At 42.1% G+C, this 20382-nt stretch overlaps 1 protein-coding gene across 4 annotated transcripts in view; it reads right to left on the bottom strand.

Annotated features, from left to right (window-relative positions):
- Nucleotides 1-20382, bottom strand: part of SPATS2L (spermatogenesis associated serine rich 2 like) — a 174077-nt gene that overhangs the window by 20633 nt on the left and 133062 nt on the right. For 3 of the 4 annotated variants that reach the window (XM_058664801.1, XM_058664802.1, XM_004576944.3), the window contains 2 exons: nucleotides 17576-17782; nucleotides 16140-16275 (listed from right to left, as the gene is read on the bottom strand). In XM_058664801.1, the coding sequence (XP_058520784.1) occupies nucleotides 16140-16275; nucleotides 17576-17782 (343 nt within the window). The remainder of the gene's footprint in view (nucleotides 1-16139; nucleotides 16276-17575; nucleotides 17783-20382) is intronic. The other variant, XM_058664803.1, reaches the window with a different exon arrangement.

Raw genomic sequence — 20382 nt, 5'->3', positions numbered from 1 at the left:
ACAGGCACAAACCTCAGAGGGTCTTTGGCCTTCTACAGCACATGAAGCAAGCATGCAGGAAACACAATCAGAATCCAGGGGCTGGGCAGCCTCAGCTGATTTGGGGGTTATGTGATGGTGCAGCTGTAGGGCATCTGATAATTTTTGGTAGCCTGTGCTTTGTTTTCTTCAATGGTGGAACGAGGCAGGGCTGCACAAGGTTTGGGTCACCTCTGCAGAACAAGCCTTCAGAGAGCAGGAGGAACATTGACTCTTCTGACCACTATTTGCTGAATACTTGGTGTGTACCAGGCCAGGGGTTGAGGACCAGGAATACAACTTTAGAAACTTTCATCATGGAACATAAGATAGTTGGGGGAGAGCTGAGAAGGATGGAAGGGAACCTGTAGGGGAAATAGGAGAACAAAGGCAGAGGCAGAGGGAGAGTGAGAGAGAGAAAGTAATGATGGCTGAAGAAATCCGGATTGTTTTTCCCACATCCAACTGGAAGGCTTCTAAATCAAGTCCCCACATTTCAGGAGCATGCATACAACACAACTAAGGGAAGCACATGCACTTGACATAAGATTGGCAGGATATCAGGTGAGTAGTGGGTGAGACAGGTGCAGACTGCAGTGGGAGCACCAGGACAGCCCCACAGTCTCCCACCTTCCTCACTTCCCGACCTCCCAGGCAAAGCCTCTCCATGGAGGCTGAGACTCCTGCAGTTTCTGCTGGGAAAGGACACAGGGCTGGGGAGAGCAATCTGCTAAGTTGTTTATCTGCACCAACATGGTGACATTTTTTGCTGATTAAATTTGTTAATATAATTTTGTGCCCAGTGTACGATGGACACCTGGAGTATAAAACATATGCCTATATTGATGCCTTACTAAGCAGAGGTAGGTATTCATTGAATGGTCAGTTCAGGACCTCTGGGCCAGCGTCAAGAGGGATGAAAGTCTACACAAAAAAATGGTTAATCTGCTTAAGACACGCATTTGGGGATGTGAAAAAGCCTGTGAAGGTAGCAACGGACCATGTTCCATTCCTTTGTATATATCTAGAAAGGAAGAACATCCTCAGCATTGTAAGGATTCCAGCACGCACTCAGTGTGTGACTGCCTTCCAGTCCCATGTGCACTGCAGGAAAGCCAGTGAACTCTGCTGAGTCAGGACTCCTTGCTGGACTGTTGAACGGAAGTAAAGCAAGGTCAGGGCTGGCCTGAGGCTGATGAACCTAACTTTCCCTCAGGAATTCAATCTGGAAGACCTGAGGGTTCCCTGTGCTTTGCTTGTGAGAGGGAAGAGGAACTGTGGAAAGTGCATGTGGAGGATGGAGTAGTTGGCAGTCTCTCTGGTCTGTCCTGGGGTGGGCAGTCAGACAACAAGTAGCCAGTTTTGCATCAAGCTAAGGGCCAGCTACAGGAAGGCTTAGGAGAGACCAGGTATGAGATCTCTCTAAAGCCCCCACAAGGCCTATGAATGACAGCCAGCTCTGTAATTTCACCAGTGCCACCTGCAAGTGCTGCAAGGCCAGACACACACACTCAAGTGCTGCTGGGCAAAGCGAGCCGGTAGGTGGCAGGAAGCCAGGGAGCCTGGGGTGGAACGAGGAGGGTGCCCCCTTTGAGGGGATAGTGCCAGCATCGGGGGTGGGCATGGGAGAACCACACATAGTGCCATGATCTCCAATCCAACTGGGAAAACAGGGCACATGCCTGCTTTCTGGGCACAGTTGTCTACACAGGGATCAACTCTTCGTTGCCTCACAGTGAGAGCTGCTTTCTGCTCACCATGGGCTAGCCACTTGTAGGTCAAGCCCATTACCTTACCATAATGGTGCCATTGAAGCTTTTTGACACCTGAGGAAGTACAGGTGCTGCAGTTTCCTGGCCACAGGGCCTTAACACATACCCTTTTTTCTGCCTGGAAGAAAATAATCCCCTCCATTCCCCAGCCACTACCTTGTTTCTCTTCATCATTTAACTGTTTTGCTTTGGGTGGTTCCTGAATCACCTCTTTAGGGATCTCTGACTGAGTTTTATAAAAGAGTTGCTCAACTTTCACATCTCAGATTCTGTGGTTGCTTGACAGCAACAGACATAAGGGAAGAAAATAATTCCTTTTGTATTGTGTGACTGTAATGAAACCTAACTGGTGCAGAGTTTGCATAGACCATGATCATGTACACATTTCTGTAATGTTGGTCATTTGCAGAATCTAATTATTTGAGAAATAAACTTATGAATAATAAAATGTACCAGGAGGGTTTGGCTTAGAATCCAAACAGATAATTGATGACTCCGGTTGCAAATGAGGTTGGTTTAATGTCTGGGATTTGTGCTTCTTCTACTGGTCCTCAGAAATTCTAAGCATTGAATATTTTTGTTGACCAACAGAGATACTTACCAGTAATACAGGAAGAATTCTTCAACTGGCTTATATCCAAGACACAACAAACAAGTGCTACAGAAATCCATGCTGACTGCCCATGGTTCAGACATGCCCTGTATCCTTTCAAAAACACATCTCATTTAATCTAAACTACCTGGATCATAAACTTTTATTTTGTTGCCCATAAAAACACTTTCATTGTGAAAGCAATAAGGTATGAGAAGATTACACGGCAAAGCCTTTACAGTGGATCTATAATTAATCACAGAGATAGTGTCATTTTATAGAAAGTGTCTCCCGTCTTGATTCCTTCCTACAGAAGATGCACAAAAACAATAATAAAAAATGAATCCAAAGGGCTCCTTCGCGGGAGCAAATGGGTCATTTTTTGCTCAGTGAAAAATTCAGCTGTAAATGAGGAGACAAAGACAGTGAGTGCCCACTTTCGTGGGGAAATTGGAGGAGCTATGTCAGGCTCAGGGCTCTTCAAATATGGAGCTCCTATGAGAGGGAGGCAGCCCCAGAATCATTAGTGGCTGGGAAGCTGGGGAGCAGAACCTGCTGATAGGTACTGAGGAGTGAGGACAGGACTTCTGAGCAAATTTAAGGAAATCCATATACAGTCATAGCCAGAATAAGTGGTCAAAGAGTTAAAATAAAGCCACATTCTACGATGTGCTGGCTTGAGGGAGACTGCTATGAGAGGAGTTGCCAACAACCATCTGATCCCAGACAATTGTGCTTCTGGACTTCCTTGTGGATAAATGGCTTCCATGATAGCTTCTGAAACTCATCAACCACCAAGCCAACAAAGGAGGCTGGGAACCTCAGTGAAGAGACAGGCAGGTGCAGGGCACTGTAGGATGAGCAGGCTGTAGGAGAATCTGCATGGACAGTTCTAATGTAGAGGCAGAGGAGGTGGAAACTACCATGAGAGGCATGAGAGGTGAGTCTAATGAATGCTAATAGAAATGTTTTAGCCTTTGTGAAAGCTCTACCAAATAGCATAATGCATACATATTTGTGATAAGCTTCCTCACATAGACTGTATTTCCTTCCTAGATAGGAAACACGGTGTATAATCATTCCCTTGCCCTGTTTGTCCATAGCTTCTGCTCCTTGTGTCTGCATAGGAGTGAGAATTGTGAGGGCAGCTTAGAGGAATGCCCTTTGGCTCCTGACAGCTTGCTGGTGTCCATGGCTGCTTGGGTGGGCCTTGAGCCACCTGTCCTTTGCAGGTGGGCCTAAAGGAAGAGGTGTCTATACTGTCCACAGAGATTATGCATTGGGCATGTTTTCACTCCTGCACGGATGGTTTTGCCTGCCACATGGAGGGCAGAAAAGCTTCTATATACATAAGGTGTCATCTACTGTGTTCCATGTGTAGCATTTCCATTTTACCCCTCAGGTATTCCAGGGAATCTTAGAACATGTAGAGGAAAAACCCAAAGGCTTCAGCAGCCATTTCTCAACTGTTGTAGCTGTCACCAAAGCTGCCTTCCTGAAGGGAGGGCCACACCTGTGGCAGGATTGGATGTGGGTCTCTGTCCTCAGGGCCAGCAGGACTGTAGCGCTAACTGCAACGGTGCTCGTGCTTTGCTTGTTTCTGTTCCAAGCCCCTCTCCCTGTCTTGTGCTATCACCTACATCATGCTACCAGGGTCACCACACGCTCAGCTCCTGTGACTCCACTTGCTTTCCTTCCCACATAACTATTTCTTTTGCAGCCCTCATAGAGACATTGCTTCCCAGCTCCTGTTCACTTGCACCATGACTGATTTACCCATGGGCTCATTCTGAAGAATTGGCTGTTCATTTGTCCCATCTACAGAATGTGACCTGAATTTGGGACACAGGCTTTCAGCAAGTTACCTCCTCATTGTAAAGCTGCCTGCTAATCATGACTATCCCAGAGAAGAGCTAGCGCTGCCTCTAAGCATGGAATTGAGCTCAATCTGCAAAGCAAAGGAAAAATATGTCAATGGAAGTCAACGAGCATGCTCAATTTGCCAATCAGGCTGAGCTTATTCTTTTCTACTTCTTTGATCAGAGGTAATACACTGTAGTATCTCTTAGTCTGCATATTTTATAGTGGAACCATTCAGTGATTTGAAACCACAGCTAATGAATATTTCATCATACTGTCTGAGGTGCATTTGTGGAATAAGGCACACGCAGATTTAGCATATGGACTAACTCCCAACAGTCAGAGAATTCTGGAGTTCCTCAAAAGGGACTTAGTTAACTTTAAAAAGAAAGGAAATTCCTTTTTCTGCTTGGAACTTCTGAGAAGACAGACTTGCAAAATCCTGCAAAGTCTACATATAACACTTAAAGCACAAATAGTTCAAGTGAAAAATCTACTTTCCTCATAGACTTCCCTTTAGAATTTCACATATGATTTTGCTAATTTCTTACCTTTGCTGAGTATTGCTTAATTTTATGTCTTTGCATGGACACCATTATTAAGGGAAAGGAACTATATTTCTGTTTCTATAAAAATAATGTGATTTAAACTGACACTTAAGCCAAAGCTACACCCATGGATGGGGAAGGCAATCTGCTCCTTCTGTGGGTGATAACTGATCATACAAGGGTGTCATACAACTGGCTAACATTAGTCTACCAACTATAACTTCATTTTACATCTGCTTTAAAAAATTGGAAAATATAGAAAGCATGATAAAATAAACCAAATTTCAAGCTAACACAAAATAAGGAAAAAAATCTTTGTCTCATTCACAAAATAGAGACAACTACTCAGGACACTGTTATATTCCCTACAAAAAAAGAAAAACTGGGCAGGGAGCTGGATAACTGTGCAGGAGCCATCGTGGGTGATGAACAGGAATAAACAAACACTGGAAGAGGCTAAAGTGACACAAAAAGGATCAGGAGTTCTGATTCACATCCAACCCCAGGCCACCAGGCCTGACCTCAAAGGCTCCTTGCTTCCAGTATTGCTGACTTCCTGGGCTCTCATGGGAAAAGGGTAGGATACATGCTTACCTGTACCTGTTTGTCCTATGTGATGCCACCTCTCCCAGTACTGACCTACCCTAATCCAGGAGCTCCCCAATTTGGGGCACCAATGAACTCTATGTACTTAGTATCTATTATAAAAAGTAGACTTTCCTAATCTTTGATATATGGTGGATTAATAGTAGTCCACAGACATAATGTGTGAATGCATCTCCTGATTTGTTCAAAGTTCACTTGGGAATTTCATGCTTCTGGTTCTTCATGCTGTTTCCTATAACATGCCTTTAATTTTTAAAGAATATTTATTTATTTGCGAGGCAAGGTACAGAAGGAGAGGAGAGATGAAAGTGGGGGGTGGGAGAGGGAGAAAGAGAGAGAAGAGAGAGAGAGAGAGAATGAGAATCAGTATTTCATTCACTTCCAAATGGCTGCAAGGTTGGGACTGGGCTAGACCAAAGCCCAGATCTGGGAGCTTCTTCCGGGTCTCTCCTGTGGGTGCAGGGCCCAAAGCACTCAGGCTATCTTTTGCTGCTTCCCGAGGTGCATTAGCAGTACCAGAAGTGGTATAGCTAGGACTCAAACTGGTGCCAATATGGATGCCAACCTCACAGTGGCAGTTTCATCCATATGCCACAATGCCAGCCCTATACAGCTATCTTCTTTCTTCTGCCTCCCTCTGGCTAAGTCTTGCCAGGGACTTCTTCTGAACCACCCAGCCAGGGTTCCTCCCCTGCCCCACCCCACACATGGCTCCACTGCAGCACTTCTAACAGTACATCACAGGCTGTTTCTGTCTGCACCACTGTACCTTGGGTTTTCCAGGAGTCTTCCTTTCTCCTCAGTGTTTTTTGCAGCATTTCTTACTGGGGTCCTCCTATCACTAACAGTCATACTCACTGTACTCATTAAAGACTGAGCCTTAGTCTCCAGCACTTCCAGAATCTCTGGGAAGGACCCAGATGCTCTCGTCACACAGAAGTTTGAGAGGTGCCAGCCTGGATACACTTATCTATCCACAAAATGGGTGAGCAAAGATAGGGGAAGGGAGAGGTTGGGTAAAGACATGAAAGGGGAAAGAACAGCTGCAGTCGTTTAGAATCAAGAGATCCCTTTGCTTCTGTTTTCATGAAGCATTAAACAGTAAATGTGATGGCAACTCCATAGTTCATATCTGGGATCTGACACATAGTACACTCAACAAATGGAAAGTGGAGAGGGGTAACTTCTTCCTAGTGCCTTGGTGTGGAAGAAAAGAAATTTCCTGAACGCTGTTCTGTTCTGCAAGGGAAGAGAATCAACCTCAAATGAATAGCTGTCGAGGGCCAGGCTAGTGATTTTCTAGACTGCTCTGAAAAAATGCACTGTCCTCTATGTGAGTTCTCACAAAGCCCCTTAAAAAAGGACAACAGCACCCCTGTTTCACAGCTAAGAAGACATCCAATCAGCGTCAGAGCTAACATATGTGAAGATGAGATTTCTAATTGCACCCAGTGCCTCCCAATTAAGTGGTTAATCAACCTTGAAAGATGCGACTTTTACTAGAATATAGCCCAGTAGGAATCAGCAGCTTGCAGTCACTGATAGAATAGTGTAGTACACATGGGAGGAATTCTCTTCTATCAACTTCAGATATGCCCTTTGCCTAGGACTTGTTGCCATCTTAGCTGACAAGTTGCCCAAAATGACTCCTTGGTCTCGCTCAGTACCACTCTAATAAAGGCAAATAAGCTCCAAGACACACTCTGAAATAGTGATCTAGGATATTTCATTTAAAAATATTACAAAGTATTTTGTATTTATACTAAGATGTAAGAACAAATTCATCTTATTTTTCTTCAGTGGAAATGAATTCTCCAATAAATGAAAAATAATTAAAGTCTACGCGCCAGTACCTCACAGAAATGTATAGACAGAACCATAGGCTTAATTTCCTTGGGTGGTTCTGCTCTGCGATAAAAACAAATGATTGCTTTTCAGGAAGAAGTTACCAGGCTGGCTGACTGGCAGCCTTTATTTTGTGCAAAGATTCAGAAATCTTTTTAGATGTTTAAGATTTCTTGTCTTTAGTTCTGCTGGGTCTATTATTCTTCAAAGAAGTCTGCAGTGGAAGCAAAGCTGACTTCCAATGCCAAGTGTGCAGCTGACATAACGCATGGGGGTAATCCACATGTGGCTCAGGAAGGCTGTTAAGATGAGATGCTATTTATGCCAGCTTCCTGGGGGACTGCATCCAACCTCAAACGGCCAGTTTACAACTTTCTTTGCTTATCAATCTGCTCTTCTTTCATGTCAACTGATTTATTCAGTTTTTGGCAGTGACCCTGGGGAAACATGTAATGCAAAGAGAAACCTCAGGGAGGAAAGAAAATAGGCAAAGAGAAGCTTTCACCTCCAAACAGCAAGTAACATCTATTTAGCATGACACACATTCACAAATGAGGAAAGATGGAAAATATACTGTACCACAGGGGTTTGCCTCCATTCAGAGCCACAGGGACCTTGAGTGTGTCCAAGTCATGTGGTATTTGTCCTTTGCAAAAGTTTCAGAAAGGATCCTGCAGCTTATTTCTGTTTATTGGACTGGTGCAGAGTGAGGAAAAGGAGTCATTTTGGGCAATTTGCTAGCTAGACAGCAGCACACCCCATACATATAACTCTCCTGAGACAACAATATATTTATTAGCCTCTTGCATTATAATCTCGTATATCCTTTGCAAGTGTATGTGCATCCTCATACTGTGGGTTCTTTTAGTATTCTGGCATAAGAATAGTAATACTCCTCCTGGGGAGGAGGAACCAGTTTGTTGAATTTCCTTTGCACAAATCACAAGCAGAGGGCCACTGGGAAACACCCTTTGGTGAGTGAAAGGGGATAGTTATAAAGTCTTTTCTGTACAGGTTTTGATCATTGGGAAGAATGTATTTCTTCACAGAGAAGCAGGGCATAGAAAGCTTTCATTATATTTATGAAGAACTAATAAACACATCTAACTCTTGATAAATGTATATGCACATATATAAATATATATGAACAAAATCCAAGAATACAGTACTAAGATGGTTTCTATCTTCATTACATGTTTAGTTGAAAGCGAGGGCAAAAGTGTTGGGGCTGGCATTGTAGTGCAGCAAGTCACATCACTGCCTGCGATGCCAGCATCCCGTATGGGTGTTAGTTTGGAGCTGGTTCTACTTCCAGTCTGGCTCCCTGCTACTATGCCCAAGTTAGCAGTGGAAGATGGTCCAAGTGCTTGGGCCTTGACACCCATATATGAAATCTGGATGGAGTTCCAGGTTCTTGGCTTCAGCATAGTGGCCCACGTCTAGCTGTTGTGGCCATTGTGGGAGTGAACAGGTGGTTGAAAGATCTCTTTTTCTCTTTCTTTGTAACTTTGTCTTTCAAATGTACCAATAAATAATTCTTTTTAAAAATTCAGTGTTAACACATTCCTGATCATTAACGAGGGAACTGAACATGTCATGAAACTGTTATGTACCAATGCCAGATGGCTGAAGAGGCTCCGAGACAGGCTCTTCTACTGCTAATTCCATTATAAACAGGTCTTGCTGAGTGGCATGGAAAAGCATCTTTTTATGACTGTGCAGCTGCTGCAGATCCCTCCTGTCCTGTGTATACTAGGAATGCTTGTGATTTTGGCCACATGGGCTTTTACAATGGAATCTCTTATTCGTTACTCTATCAGCACCCTCCATGCAACTGAACTAAAAAAAAAAATCACATTTGCTTCCTATTACACCATCTACTATGATTCTAGGGCCTGTTTCACTCTGTATTTTTTCCTATACCTCCCCACTAACATGTAAAAAGTCACACAACAATTACAATGATACTCCTAATTTTAAAAAGGCTATTGAATGGCTTTTAAGTATTTATTTAGCCAATCACCACTCACCATAAGCTATGCAAAAAGGCATTCTGTTTCATGCAGTTTCAGTGGCATGAAGGCTGGTACACCTGACTATGTTGCTGGCATTAGAAGAGCTGGGCATCAGCCACCAAGGCCCAGGAACACCAGGCAAAATCGCTGCCTTACTGAAGCCAAAGAGTAATAACCCCTAAACAGCTGCTTAATGGGACAATTCCCTGGTGCCTTTAACTCTGCATGCCATGGAGCTTCACCTTAATCCTAGCTTCAACTGTGATATTTTGGTTTTACTGAAAAATGAGAAAAAGATTCAGGTAGAGACAGAATGGCTAGTGAAAGTGAGTGCCTATCATCAGCTACAAACTTCAGTTCTTAATTTTCCCATTTTCTTCTAAAGACTAAGTTGAATTCTATAATAAAAAACGGACAAAAAACACCCATAACAATAAGCAAAGCCCTCAATTTCCCACATAACAATATAATTGTTTTTCTGGTCTCAAGGCAACAAACATGCAATGTGACCTTTAAAATGTGCAGCTGAAAGGTTTTGTTTCAAGCAGTATGGATTGATATGAAAAGAGAAGGCCCATTGGTCTGGTTTTGGGGCGTAGAATTATCAAATGAGGGAGGGGTCTCTGTCTTCTCCTCAACAAGCTGCAGCAGGATGAGCCACAGTACTAGCACAATCCTTCCATCTGGGCCTCACCCAGGAAGCCTCAGCACTGCTGACAGCCCGGGCCAGACAATTCTTTTGTCACAAGCACATGGGAAGGAAGAAGAGGTGAGGAGCTCTTTTGTGTGTTCTAGGATGTTCTGTGGCATCTCTGCTTACTTCTTGGAATTCAGTAGCACTCCCTTTTTTTTGCATCTTTGATAACCACATCTATTTCCAGACCAACTGCCTTCCTGAAGTGGGGGGGTGGCAAGTGCATCCAGTTGAGAATCATCACTCTGGTCCCATGCAGATCACACATGGCAGGTTCATTCACTTTCACTCAGTGTTTCTAATCACAAAGGCATTTTTTACTTTTAAAATCTATATTTGGGACCCTGGGAGACAAGTGAAATCAGTATTTCTGTGGGTGGCATCAAAGCAAGGAATGGCCTCCAGAGTTCTCAGAGATTTTAATTACAGTGTATATTTAGATAGTCTGGCATGGAAAGAAGTAAATGCCAATTTACAAGCATTAGCTCTGAGTCAATCTTAAAGTTATTCAGACAGAGAACAAAGACAGGCTCAAAGGGCACAGAAACAGCTGGCTCCTGAAACTACCTGCAAGGCTGGGTGTCAGCACAGTGGCTAAAAGTTTGGAGATTAGAGGGGGAGCAACCAGCCACCATTCAACCAATATAGCAATCACCCAACTGTGTGACAAACCCACAAAAGTGAAGAAGCAAGTCTCACTGGACTCCTACTAAAGGACCTCCCAGACATATGCTTCAAGCATTCTGTTTTAACTGGCCATTCAAGGAGCAGCAAGCTGAGAACTGCCGCCTATGTTGTTCTGATCACAACAGTCCCATTGGCAATTTCTCACTTGGGAGGCCTTCCCAAGCTGGTGCCTAGGAAAAGGACAGTGTATTTCAAATGTCACAGTGATGCTATCTGGCCTGTGTGTGCAGCCATCTTGATACTCTGGCAGGGTTTTGCTTGGCTACCAATAGGGTTTCGGCAGCAGATGAGAGGGATTCGAGGGATGCCAGAAGATACACTTATCTCAAAATAGTTTTCCTTTCAGCCTGAAATTCTCACTTTGAGTTATTCTTTTGGCTAAGGGAAAAAGTGTCAACAGAGCACTTGTTAACATGCAAATATGTGGCTTTGAAAAGGAAGCCACATCATCAAAAGGATGAAGTTATCTGTTAAACAAGACAAATATGATTCACTGGTTAAAAGGCGGTAAAGACCGGGGATAGAGACTCCTTGGCAAGCTCCAGGCTTGACGGAGGTGTGGTGGTGAGCAGCCCTTCCTGTGGGCAGCAGTAGCAGGCTTGTTCTGTGTATGAACAAGGAAATGATGTAGAGGAGGAGAGGATATAGGAAAAGCAGGCAGTGGTTCATGGGTTAGGACAGCAGAAACTTCTGAAATACTTTTAAATTCCGTGTGGTCAGGCCTTCTGGTCTGTAATAGGAAAAAAAAAAATCAACAGAAAGACTAGGACCGCTTGTGGCCCCTTTATACAGAATGCAAGCTTTGACAGATTTTCTTTTCCTAACCCAAAGCAAAGCAACCTGAAGGGACTGTCCTCTCTGGCCCCCATTTTCCTGAGACAGCTTTTGATCACATGCTGAAATGACAATCATACCTACCAGAATTTTTACATCTCTATCTTAAAATATGTTCTCCCCCAGCATATGGCACAACTCTCAAGTATTATTCTCCTTCCTCGATATTTATTGAATTTAACAATCTACTGTTTATTTGTAAGCCTTCATGATCAACATGGAAACACACACACACACGCACACACAAACACACACAGATTTGTGACAAGAAGCTTGACTTGTCTGCACATAAAGCAATGAGATCTGGCAACTAAGAGTCCAAGGATGAATATTTTCCAGTTGTGGTAGGATGCCAACCATATGGGAAAGGACCAGCTGTTTCATGTTAGCTCCCAATGTGACTTTTCATCTCATGTTGCCAAATTTATTTCCTGTTAGGACCCGTTGTGGGAGCATACTGTCATCTTTGTTCTTTTCTCAGATCCCCAGATGCATCTGGGAAAATGAGAACGCTCTGTTATGGTCACTGAGCCCTATGGAACTCTGTCTTGGTTAAATGCCATCTTTAATTTTATATATGAGCTACTTAATGGTTTTCTTCAAAACTGAAGGATAAGCATTCAGCTCATTTAACCCCAATGTGCTCTCACTTGGCAATAAGCATGTACAAACAACTGTTTTCTCCCAGCCTCTCAAAATCAGCATTCCCATGATTTCCAGCAGGGTTTTTTTTTTTTTTTTTTTTTGGTGGAATTTAGTCAAGTAAGGACACATGTCCTCAAACTGGCACTTCCATAGCAGAGTAAATATTTAGAATTTCTTGTTTGAGAGTTTCTATCTATTTCTAAGCTACGTCCAACCCCTGCTATGGAGTTAAGAGATCTGATGGCCCCAAAGTAAGGCACTGGCAAGGAACCTCTGGGTCCACTTCACCGAGTGCCACATCAGTTAGTGTCTGCCACAGGACCTTTGCTCCTTTGGAAAAGTATGGGATCTGTCCTATATACTCCACATCTAAACATGCCTTATGGTGTTATACAAGGTCAGAACTATACTCAATGAAGAGTTTGACATTCAAAGCTCTGATGCTTAGAGTACATGGTTTTACTATCTATAGGAAGGCTTCATTTTTCTTTTAAACTTCTAAGCCATTCTCTTCTGTTCTGTAAACCTGATAATTTTCAGAAGCGCCATGATGCCTAAAATCTTTTCTTTCGTCCACTTAGAAAATAAGAGGGATACTTCCTATAAGCACATCAACATGTTGGCCTAATAGTTGGCTTATCTGGAAGAGAAACAACATTTTTCTATTTGGCAGAAATACATGCAAATAAATCGTTGACAAAAGAAAGTACTTTGGTTTTATTTTTAAGTTGCCACTTATGCAATTACTGTGGGATCATTTTAATTAGAAGTTAGACCAGAAAACACGCGCTAGTATTTGCTCATTTTATAGCTATGGCACACAGAGAATGGCTGTTCTAAATTTTGTTCTCCTTCCATTGGGAGGAAAAGTGTCATTTTGTTAAGTAGGTGACTTCTAAGCAACAGCAGCAGCAGCAGCAATGCCTGGCAGAGCTCCTTTAGAAGCAATCTCTCCCATCAGCCTAAAGTGCAGTGTGAATTACCAGCAGGGAAAAGCCACATCGCTTTGGCGGGTGCTGACTTTCCTGGCTTTGTGCTTTCAGCTCTTGAAGAGTAGAGTGCTCAGAGAATCTGCTATAAATCTCAAGATGCCATGACCTATGGGATGCTCATTTTACTAAGAAGCGAAATAAAATAAAATAAAAAGTACTCCAGGCAGCTGGAGGAGGGAGAGGTAGTTGGAGGTCATTGCCACACTGGGTCAATTAGTATGAGAGTTCCAGGTATCACACAGAGATGCTGAGAGGAAGGGTTCAGCCTACGACGCCATGCAAAATGATAAGGCAGAGGTTTTGCTCTGAGCAGCACTGATGCTTTCAGATGCTTTCAGGCAAACTGTGATCCCCTCCAGTCAAGCCTGGCCTGCTGGGTTTGCGTTATCAGTGCTGGCTTTCACACAACTGAGGCATTATACAGGGATCCCATGCTGTAATGCTCAGACATTGACTAGATAGCCTTTCAGAGAGAAGGTGTGTGTGGGCTCCAGCACTGGAGAACAGGCCTGCAAGTTGGGAACATTTAGAAGTATCAAGGTGACTTACTTAAAAGACAGACTGGAAAAGTCACATTAACTTGATGATGATGATGATGATGATATTAACAATAACAATAACAATAATAATAATAATACTTTCCTGGAAATGCCTGGAACAGCTGGTTAGATTAATACTTAATTAAACAGTGAGGTATAGATGCCATACCAGGTGTGTGTGTGTATGTGTAATTTGTAATTACTTCTCTTCTCAGAAGATCTTTGGGGGCTGGTGCTGTGGCATAACAAGCAAAGCCACTTCCTGTGGTGCTAGCATCCCATATTGGGGCTGGTTTCCATCTGATGCTTCATTTTGATCCAGCTCCTTATCAATGGCCTGGGAAAGCAGCAGAGGATTGGGCCCCTGCACCCATTTGGGAGACTGAGTCTCCTGGCTCCTGGCTCCAGCCTAGCCCTATGCCTCCAGTTTTTACCATTTGGGGAGTGAACCAAAGTATGAAAGATTTTTCTCTGTCTCTCCCTCTTTAGCTTTGCATTTCAAATAAATAAAATGAATCTTTTTTTAAAAAAGATTTATTCAGTTTATTACAAAGTCAGATATACAGAGAGGAGGAGAGACAGAGACGAAGATCTTCTGTCTGATGATTCACTCCCCAAGTGAGCCGCAACGGGCTGGTGCGCACCGATCCGATGCCGGGAACCAGGAACCTCTTCCAGGTCTCCCACGCGGGTGCAGAGTCCCAAAGCTTTGGGCCATCCTCGACTGCTTTCCCAGGCCACAAGCAGGGAGCTGGATGGGAAGTGGAGCTGCCGGGATTAGAACCGGCGCCCATATGGGATCCCGGGACGTTCAAGGCGAGGACTTTTAGCCGCTAGGCCACGTCGCCGGGCCCAAAATGAATCTTTTAAAACAAAGCTCTTTGAAAGGCTGAATGATAAACACTTCTTTCAAGTCCCTGCACCCTTAGAATCTCATATGTAGCAGATGGTTTTAAACTCATGAATTTTAGATTAGGTTAGTGTGAAGTGTAATCCTTAGTTTTATACAACTCTACAATTTTTGTGAAAAAGCACATCAGTGTCAAAGCAAGGACTTGGAACAGGGAATTTGTGGGAAATGTGATCAAATTTTAGAATTTCAGGAGGCCAATGAGTTAAGGGGACCCTGCTACATGAAAACATGGATGTGTTTTCTTTGGTTTTCTTCCTTTTCATGTCAGTACCCGGATTTTCTTGTGGAAGATCCTAATTATTCAACTCCACCCCTGGGGTTGAGGCAGGGTTCACAGGACTCTGGCCTATTTAGCAGGAAGGCTGTTCCTCTTGCTACTGTGATTGTTTAAATATGCAATCTAGTGCAGCCAATGAGAATTAGCCTTTGGACTTCTGCTACAGCTTCTTGGAACCAAGCCTTCTCCCAGATCTCAGTGCTACAGGAAGCCTGGAGCTGTAAGGGAGATCTTCTTTGCTGACGCAGAAGAAGAATTAAGAGTAAGTCCAAGTTGAGAGAGGATGAGAGAGACAGATAGACAGACACTGAGTACTGACAATACATTTTGTATTTAGAAATAAATTTGCATGAAGGAGTCTTATATAATTTTCAGAAATATCTTTTTCTTTTTAAGTAGTGTGATTTGGGTTTCTATAACTTGAAACTGAGAGTCCTGATATACTGAGAACATTTTTCTATCAATAGTAACTTTTACTAACACATACTCCATTTTGTGGGCATAAGAAATGAAGACTCAAAGAAATGTCTTCCCATCAATAGCAACTGCAGGGCAGGACAAGGACAGGACCAAAACTGCGTTGATGCATCATTTCTTAATGCTAAGTGCATTTGTTTCCTTTTGTTAAATAGATTTTTAAAAAATATTTAATTATTTTACTTGAAAGACAGAACAGTCTTATGGAGAGAAGGACAGAACTTGCATCTGTTGGTTCATTCCTGAAATGGCTACAATGGTCAGAGCTTAGCTCATCTGAAGCCAGGAGCCAGAAGCTTTTTGCAGGTCTCCCACGTGGGTGTAGGGTCCCAAGGCTTTGGGGCATCCTCGACTGCTTTCCCAGGCCACAAGCAGAGAGCTGGATGGGAAGTGGATCAGCCGGGACATGAACTGGTGCCCATATGGGAATCCCAGTATGTATAAGGTGAGGATTTAGCCATTAAGTCATCGTGCTGGACCCACTGTGATGATGCTGGAAGCATTTTGTTTTCTTAGTAGAATTCATGATATTGGCCTTTCCTGGATTTGTAAATAAAATTATTTTTTTGAGGTTTTGTTCTATTCATTCTTAACATCTTTGTGTCAACTTGAAACTCGAATGAACTGTTATTAGGTTTCATTTTATTCTTACCCAGAGGAATAATTTCCCAGACATGTGCTTCAAAACTTATTTAAAAGAAATCTACTAGGGAACTGCTTGGTGATGACTGTGAATTAAATACACAGCCTTGTCCACTTGATGTTCTTACTTACCAGAAGTTCTCTGGGCTCATACACTTAGAGTTCCAAAACTGAACTACTCACCAGTTGTGTAACTCAGCAAAGGCAGCTTTGATCTTCTTTACGGAACTGTCCACTTCTTCTTTGATCATAACACGGTATCTTGTTAGAGAAACGGTGCAGCGTTGTAAATCCTTCACTGATTTCTCAATATTTGGGCCTAAAATTGATGTCAAGAAAAAAAAATGGTAAGTTGTGCATTTTATATTTTATATTTTACTTGAGGTAAACCACAAAACAAAGCAATTAACCAAACAAATAAACAAACCAGAGAGGAGGGCAGAATTCATCTTTTCTTTCTCAAAATAACCCACCGTGGATACTTCAAATAGGCTCAGAGCCTGCTGTGATTTCACCATTTGGGTGGGTTTCTGGGCAAGCTATTGAGGGACACGTTTTAGGAAGAGGCTCTCATCTTGGTGTTCTATCACAAACTGCAGAGTCTCAGCATTTGATACATCCAAAGACCGACTGTGCTGTCTTTGGTGGTCTCTATAAACACCACTCTGTGAGGGTAAAAACCAGCATGTCTTATGGAAGAGGAAAATGACCCAGGGACGGGTGAGGTACAGATGAGGTAGGGAGAGAAGGGGACCTTTTTGTCAGGTGTGCTGGCTCTGGCCCCATCAGCCAGGCCTGTCATTTCAGCAGCAGCTCTTACAGAAGCTCCATGGGAGCCCACCTTGCCTGGAACCATCACTCGGGTTTACACAGAGTGTACAGCAAATTCAGAAGATTGGCCTTATCCCAATCAGGTCATGTTTCTTAGAAGCAAAAAATATCTCCCCTCCAGGAGAGCGGGAAAGGATATCACACCAAACCCCAAGAAATCAGAAACAAGGGATGCTAAATGAGAAGAATATAATTTAATCATCTGAGAATCAGAAAGGGAGTGATTCATTCCCTTTCACTTTTAATACTACTTATGAGTCAAATATAACAAAGCTTAAAAAAATAATAAAATTCTAATGCACCAGGTATAGATCCCCCTTTTTCAGAGTTACATTGTCTGGAGGTTCTAATGCAGACTGAATTTACATGTCAAGATCACATTTGAATAAGATACAATAGCCTCTAGACTCATCTTCATTCAAGTCAAGAACCTGGTACCAGAGAAACATGCATTCTTTCAGCATCCACATTTCTTAAAGGGCTTTTATGATGAACATGTTTTTTAAAGTATTAGGATTGAAAATATTGATGGTGCAAGTTTATGACAACTGAGATCAGAAAAGCCACAGAAGGGCAGAGACAGTAGATACAATTTCATTTAAGTAATCAAGACTATGAGTAACATGGAAGTCACATCTGCCTTTCAATCTATGTAGGTCACAAAAATAAATACAATTGCATGCTCATTTTCTTCACTAGGCAGCATCTTTTGGAAAGTGCTGTTATTCGGGCACTTTTCTGTGTGTGTAAAATATATTGAATCATCTGTGCAAAAGAAATAACTTTACCTCTTTTCTTTGCCAACTCATCTGGCTTTATTTCAAGATGAGCTGTAGGGGCATTGGACTTAACAGGAGATGTTTTGGCCTTAGGCTTGCTTGGGTTACAAGGCTGCTCAGCTGACCACTGTAGGCCATCTGACCTCTCTGCTGTTCCGTATATAGGTTTAGGGTTGCCATCTAGGGATAGTTTCTGTTGTAGTAGTCTGTTGCCTTCTGTAAGAGAACACCAGATAATGACCGTGAAGTGATAAACTAAACACAGCGATGATAAAGTGATGGCAGAAGCCAAGATTTTTGTTTTTGTTTATGTGTTGGCAACAATGTCTTTTGCTAAAAAGCACTCTAGAAACTGCTGTAAAAGAATCCCCAGGAGATTAGAGGTTCTACTAGAAAGAGCATTGTGTTCAGAGCCAGAAGATCCGGGCATGTATTTTGAGTCTTGCAACCGTTTGCAGAATGACCCACGGTGAATCACACTATTTCAGGGCCTAGTTTTCTCACCTTTAACTGTCCAGCAAAGTACTGAGCATGTCTGCTTTTATTTTCCTTTTTTAAATGATTAGGCACATTTTCAAGTGTGGCTTCATATTGAGTATTGACGCTATGAAGATAGAGCCCTCCCATATCTGCGCGCTACATTAATGTCTTGATATCTTATTCTGAATTAATGAAGGCAGAAGAATGATTGGAGACGGGGCAAGAATGAAGTCACAACAGTTACTATAATCATTTCATCTAATATATGGAGGGTTTAAATCAGGAAACACCGTCATAATAGCCCAACTATATTTAAAAGCCAGGGAGTCAGGTTCTCTCTGAAGCTTTAATAGGTGTGGCAATAAATTAGCAGTATGTAGCTTTCAGCATCTTTTAAAGGCAGGTTCCTATGTAGCCGTTGCTGAAGTGAATTAAATGGCACCTTAGGTGGTCTGAAAAGGAAATGTATTATCCTTAATATTTTACTACCAGAGAGCCTGGTGTGAAAAAAAGGGAGAGGCCAACGTGCTTTTGCTTTGCCAATTTGTTTTGGAAGGCCGGGTGCCTGGAGACAGCTGAATTTAGTAGGAAGGCAATAGTCTGTATCCAGGAGACACATGTTCTGGTTTTCTCTCCATCCTGGGTGACAGTGTGAGCATGGGATTAGTTCTCTGACTAGAACTCAAGCAGAGGAATGCCATCTACACGAAGCCCAGGCTCCTTTTCACCCTGCTTCTCCCTACCTGGCTGGTGCTTCATACAAACTCATGACATTACATTTTGACTCATGGCGTCATGTCTGCCTCTCACTCCTGTTTTCTCATGGCTTTCTCAAGGGCAGATATCAAGTTCAATTCATTTTTTGACATCCCAGTACTTGTAGAATTATGACTGAATTAAAGTATACTTACACACTTTAAATTATTTCACAGAACAAAACAGGACAAATACAAAACACTCTTCCAGACACTGTCACATACATCCTAGATATTACACCAGGGAAATGTGCAGACAAATATAATATAGTCAATTTGATTTTAGATGTTAGTCCATTTAGGATAAATGTAATTTGACTAGTTGAATCTATCTTTCCAATCTTTATTTAAAGAAAGCACAACATACCTTTCATGGGTTGAATCATAAAAATTTACTTTAAGAATAATTATGGCACACAATGAAACGTTCATCAAGGTAGTAAACAAGTGAATAAAAACTGAAACCACTGTTTTTCCCATTAATAAACAGATTTAAATGCTAGCATGTGACGTTTTCTTCAGTTACACTAAGATGAAGTTTTACTAAAAGGCAGGAGTGGTAAAAAATGAAGTGTGAGATGAGTTTCCCTTGGTACTTAGTATACATGGAAATTCCAGAAATTCTTCTCCTCTGATTCATTCATGGGCTAGCATTCTGACTCCTGGGTCATCCTGTTGGAGTGGACATAGGTGGTACTTCCCACATTATGATGAATTTACAGGTTTAAGTTACAAGGATGATTAATTCCAAGCTGTTCTAAACTCATTTCCCCTCTAAATCACAGTTGAGATTGAATCTTGATTAGATACTATGAATTGAGAAGCTAAAACACAGCTCTTTGTGCATAGTGTAATAAATTTGTCATAATCTTGAAAATAAGGGGATTTATATTATGGTCTAATGGAAGTAACGACCTTTAAATAGAGGGGAAATTATTCTATTAGAAGGCAAATGAATTTTAAACAGAAGACAAACATGCAAACGAGCATGAACTAGTTAGCTTAGAGCTAGAACTATTTTGTTTATGCATCAGGAAATTGGTAAGTGTGTTGTGGATTCATTTCATCACGCATCCAACAGACATTTATTGAGAAATTTAAGAAGCAGTATTTTGGGTGGATCCTGCAAAGTTGTCTCATTATTGGTTGCATCACTGATTACCAAAAATGTCTGAAATTCTCCAAGGCCACTTTGATATATTTGCATACTAGCTATTCAAATCTGTTACTAAATACAATGAAACCCTGGAACTCTTTCAAATGAAAATTTGTGTGGTGTTCTACACCTATGACAAAATTAGATGCTTCCTGATCACAAATACCAATACTTCTAACAAGGAATAGAGCTTTTGCTTAGATATACTTAATTTCTTCTAATATCAGCAACAGTATCAGGTATGGAATCCACTTGTAAATTTCAATACATCGTAGCTGAAAGGGTTTAATTCACATAAGTCTTCAACATCTAATGAGGTGACAACTAGCCATATGTGGCTACTGAATACTGGAAATAGGGCTTGCCCAAACTGAGGCATGCTGTAAGTGTAAAATTATATACTCAATATTAAAAACTTAGTGATT

Source organism: Ochotona princeps, chromosome 5, assembly GCF_030435755.1.
Source record: "Ochotona princeps isolate mOchPri1 chromosome 5, mOchPri1.hap1, whole genome shotgun sequence".
NCBI lineage: Eukaryota > Metazoa > Chordata > Mammalia > Lagomorpha > Ochotonidae > Ochotona > Ochotona princeps.
Note: the sequence above shows the minus strand (reverse complement) of the source record. Positions and strands in the feature narration are given on the sequence as shown.